The sequence below is a fragment of the Ceratina calcarata genome, unplaced genomic scaffold (assembly GCF_001652005.2).
Source record: "Ceratina calcarata isolate Rehan_Ccalc_2016 unplaced genomic scaffold, ASM165200v1 scaffold164.2, whole genome shotgun sequence".
NCBI classification, from domain to species: Eukaryota; Metazoa; Arthropoda; class Insecta; order Hymenoptera; family Apidae; genus Ceratina; species Ceratina calcarata.
In genome coordinates this window covers 154,183-159,100 of record NW_017137708.1, presented here as the reverse complement: position 1 = coordinate 159,100, position 4,918 = coordinate 154,183, and the positions used below count along the sequence as shown (strand labels likewise).

The window sequence follows — 4,918 nt, the reverse complement described above, 5'->3', positions numbered from 1 at the left end:
CTGATATTGATAATAAATAAATCTGTTTTTTAAAACAAATTTTTTCGTTTCGATTTCAAATATTTCTTGACTCCGAGAATGATAAATGTTATCTAATACAAAATCGAGAATGCATTAATAATAAATCATTATCTGAATTCTGTAGATCAAAAGAATTGAGTTGCATTCTTTGAAAATATGATTAATCGAGAGGAAGAAGATTATCTAATTCCAACAACAAATAAATTCGGGTCAATCAGTAGAGATACGTGGTTGGGAAGCCTGATGCAACGTACCGTGTCTGTTTACTAATATTTTCACCACTTCTTTTATTTCTGATAAATCGCACGTTCTAAAACTCGATTAAGTATCATTTAAAGAAAGAATGATATTTTATTAATTGTTTTATAATTTGAATCATCTATAATTCATAAAAATCTGCACGCACAAGTGTCAAATGTTTCGCTGACCCATCCTAATTTTTCACTCCGACTAGTCAGAGAGAAAGAGGTCTTCTAGCAAATTGGCATAGACAGAATACAGACGTGAGGCATAATATAAATTACGCAATGCGAATGTATCGTATTGCAGTGTTAAAAATGTGAAACGTAAGTTCGACGTCTAGGAAGTTATTGTATAACTCTGTCGGTTCGACATTAATGAAACTGGCTGATAATAAATTGATATACTTTCTGTCGCTAATAATAGCAAGCCTACAATTTCAAGAAATTCTTTATTTCTTTATTTAATTTGTATTTGAAGTACAGTATTAATTATTAGTTGCGATAATAGTGCGAAAAATCAGAGGCATCCTGATGGATCAGACAAATTACAATGGGGCATAATTAAATGTAAATATTTGCAATTACGTTATCTGGCTACATTAGGAAGAATCATTTCGCATTGTTATCTGCTGTTATTGTTGGAATCCTATTTTCGAATGCATTGCACTCGGACAGTCGAAGCTGATAACTTCTGTTTTGATCTCTTCTTCAGAAATTGTTCATCGTTACACATATTCCCCTAATCTTCTTATTTAATTAAGACACAAATGCCTGCATTCTGAATTGTGAAAGTAATTTTCAGATAATGTAACTTCACATATTGGCAATTCGACTATGATTATTTTTATCATAATTATTATGTTTATGTCTGATTATACGTACGCAATTACATGCAAATAATGCAAAAAACGATTAGGCGAACGGATCAACCGAGGCATGAACTTTAATCTGATTTAATGACCAGAAATTTGTATCTCACAATAATTGCTAATTATATTAATTAGGGCATAAATCTTTTACTCGAACAGTTTTAGATGGAGGAAGACAGTTCAGTTTTTGTTTCATGTTGAATCAGCCGACTTTTTGAAAAATATTGTAAGATGAAGAGGCTAGACGTTTCTCTCGGAGTCTCAGGCTCCGTTTCCTATCCACGTTCATGACTCTTCGCTGGTTGATACGTCTAAAGTTTATCGGAATTTATCATGGCCAGCGTTAATTGCAGCCGGACGCGTGATAATGCGACGACATGCGTAGCAATAACACGGAATCGTGTAACATTACGAGTGCCAAATATGAGGAACTGAAAATATGTTTACTAAATCTAACACTTTCCCTATTTATTAGTAGCCATGTAGGAGATCCTTGTATCGGATTTCAATATTGCACAGATGGAATAACGAAAATATGAATGTCTTTTTATGTAGGAATTGCTGAAATACACTAATAATTTATTAAATATAACGAGTAAGCTTTCGATTTTTTAATTGCAGGCTGAGTACAAAGGGGCATCGGCTACAGAGTATGGGCTGGTCTTTGGAATCTTTGAATTCGTTGTATTTATAATCAGTCCTGTCTATGGCAGATACGTAAGTAATATCTCTTGCAATCCATTTATTTTTATAATAATAATTCGAATAAAAAATCGTCGATTAAAAATATGTGCAAATTTTGTTTACCGACTGTGGCTGGAACACCTGAAGTATGATTATTTCACTTGCTTTACTACTGGAGGACTGCCTACTCTCAGGCGATGTTTAATACATAAATTACGAACTAAGCACCATAAATGTAAAATGGTTGTATAGTCCATAAATGACAGTCTTATCTTTATTTAACTAAGAAAAAAACATGATTGAAGGGATCGAGAGATAGAACATCTTTCAAAATCGTTCTGGGTTTCTAATTATAATTCGTACAGTTACATCGTATCGGACCGAAGCTGTTGTTCAACGGTGGGATTTTAACGACAGGCACCTGTGCCATATTTTTCGGTCTTCTGGATAAAGTCGACGGTCATTATCCCTTCATAATCCTCTCGTTCGTAATCAGGATCGTCGAGGCGCTGGGCAACGCAGCGTTTCTTACCGCTAGCTTTGCCATTATCGCCAAGGAGTTCCCGGATAACGTTGCCACGACCTTTGCCAGTTTAGAAACATTCTTCGGACTTGGCCTCATCGTCGGGCCCACCGTGGGTGGTACTCTTTATCAGGTACACATCGATACGTTCGAAACTGTTTAGATTCCTTCCTACATTCATGGGGTATGAATCATTCAACCTGTTCCTCCTTTCGGAAACCAAAGGGCTATGAGTAACAATCATGAATCATCGTATTTTCGTTTTGGGGAAAATCGAATATTAGACAATCTTAGTATTTCTTATGTTTGTAGATGCAATTCTGCTGTTTCTTATAATTCATAAGACTAAAGAATCATCGAATAGTTTCAATAAATAAATGTGAACATTCTAACTTTTTATGATAAACATAATTAATTGATGCAGGTCGGTGGATATGTAACGCCGTTCGTAGTTCTGGGATCGGCACTGTTCTTGACTGCTGTTATGACAATATTCATCTTGCCAGTTCATCCGAATAACAGTGAAGCCACTCACAGTACAGGTGGTAAGGTTTCGACAATTTTAATCAGTCAGTAAAATAATTACTATGTAATAGCATACGAAATACCAAAAGCATTATTGCAATAAATATTTATATGATAAATCACTCCTTGAACTGATATTAAAACTATTTTACTTTGCATAAAAATCTGCAATTTAATGATTAACACAATTTTATAACATTCTACACTCGTAATTTGTTGTACGTTGCAGGCGTGACGAAAGCATTGAAAATTCCGGGCGTGGCGATAGCCACGTCGTCTATAATTGCCACGAGCATGAGCATAGGATTTTTACAAGCCACCCTGGAACCGCACTTAAGACAATTTAGCCTGAGCCCCATCATCCTTGGTTTAATGTTCGTCATTAACGGTGGCACTTACGCCATCACAGCCCCGGTCTGGGGTTGGCTGTGTGATAAGCACTCCCGCCCGAAAGTAATTGCGAAATTCTTGTTCACATTTCGCGCGATCTCCTCAATATTAATTTATTTTAATTCCGACGTGTTCTCAGGTAGCCACAGTGGCCGGATGCATTCTGGTAGTAATAGGATTCTGTTTAGTTGGCCCGGCGCCGTTTATACCATGCCCAACTACTCTTTGGATGACCATCTGCGGCCTGGTCGTTCATGGCCTAGGTATGGCTGCCCAGCTGGTCGCCAGTTTCACGGATGCCTTGAGGACGTCAGTGTAAGTCAACTCAATTTATTCCCAGTACATCGATAACGTTATCATTGATTTCTTCTTGAATCACATTAACATAATTTATATATAATCACGTTCAAATTACGTATTTTTTAAATGACTGTCATTGACAACTGATAATTACATTGGAATTACATTCATATGATAAATAATATTTCTTGAATAATAAAAATTGGTAATTGAAGATTTCTGTCATTTATTTAGGCAATATGGATTTCCAAATACTCTGGAAACTTATGGCTTAATTAGTGGGCTATGGACGAGCACGTTTGCACTTGGAGCCTTCATTGGACCCAGCGTAGCAGGAATCCTGTTGGACAATATCGGATTCAGGAATGCTTCTATGTTCATCGTGTTGCTTCATCTGCTTGTGGTAAGACGTCCACAAGAATACAAATTTAACAAGCTAATAGTAATCTAAATGCAATTTAAATGTCGACGTCCCTTTAATCCACAAGTCATAAAGCATCTAATTTACAGTAAATTACAATCATTAAAACATACAATAGACAGAACGAACTTATGGACTTACGAACGTCATGAATGTATATTTATTTAAATTGATTAAAATTATTTTATTAAGACATGTTTGAACCCTCGAGTCTAAAGAGAAGTGACTTGATAAATTCTCAGGGCGTGGTGGCAGCGGCGTTCCTCAGCAGTTGCACGGGAAGACGTAAACCATATACGGAGATCAGCGGCGTGGACGACCTGAGGACACCGTTGACGGACAGTGGGCACTCGCGGAGCGGAAGCCACCGTCACCGTGGCCAAGGCGTGCCGATCGACGGGAAAGCCAGCGGCATGAATTCGCTGATCGCGTGCAACAGTTACTCCAACAGGGCCGGGGGCTGGTCCCGGGCGTCCTACAGCGGCCGATACTCTCACAGCTACGGCTCCCTGGACACCAAGGGCTATCTAGAGATGACCACGTGATTCGGTCGATCGGCGAACTCGAGTAGACGAGAAAATCTCGGACAGGGTCGTGTCGACAGTATTCCTCACGTTCATGAACCTTATCTGATTTGCCAACTCTTCAAAAATGTTTTGACTCAAAATTCAAATCGCATGGAGAAAATATTTTCCCAGAATCTATAAAATGCCGATTAATCATAGTTAACTCGTTAAATATCAAACTTAGAAGAAAAACAACTTTCATTTGAAGTATTTCTCGAAATTTTGACCAAAAAAAGTTTTTTTATTTTTCCGAGATTTTTCCAAGGGGTACCCCTTCAGATTTCGCAAAATTTTCGTTTTTGGCTAATAACTCCTAAACCGTTGAACTTACAAGAAAAATGCATAGGACCTTTCTTGTAGAGGACGATGAGATCTAC

General features: G+C 37.4%; 1 protein-coding gene across 1 annotated transcript in view; it reads left to right on the top strand.

Moving 5' to 3' along the window:
- The window catches only part of LOC108632635 (MFS-type transporter SLC18B1), a 7,147-nt gene extending 2,416 nt beyond the window's left edge, over positions 1–4,731 (top strand). Inside the window, exons 2-8 of the mRNA XM_018037325.2 lie at positions 1,754–1,849; positions 2,182–2,472; positions 2,764–2,884; positions 3,094–3,317; positions 3,394–3,569; positions 3,789–3,957; positions 4,218–4,731. Of these exons, the coding sequence (XP_017892814.1) occupies positions 1,754–1,849; positions 2,182–2,472; positions 2,764–2,884; positions 3,094–3,317; positions 3,394–3,569; positions 3,789–3,957; positions 4,218–4,520 (1,380 nt within the window). The 3' untranslated portion in view covers positions 4,521–4,731. The remainder of the gene's footprint in view (positions 1–1,753; positions 1,850–2,181; positions 2,473–2,763; positions 2,885–3,093; positions 3,318–3,393; positions 3,570–3,788; positions 3,958–4,217) is intronic.
- The last annotated feature ends 187 nt before the right edge of the window (positions 4,732–4,918 follow it).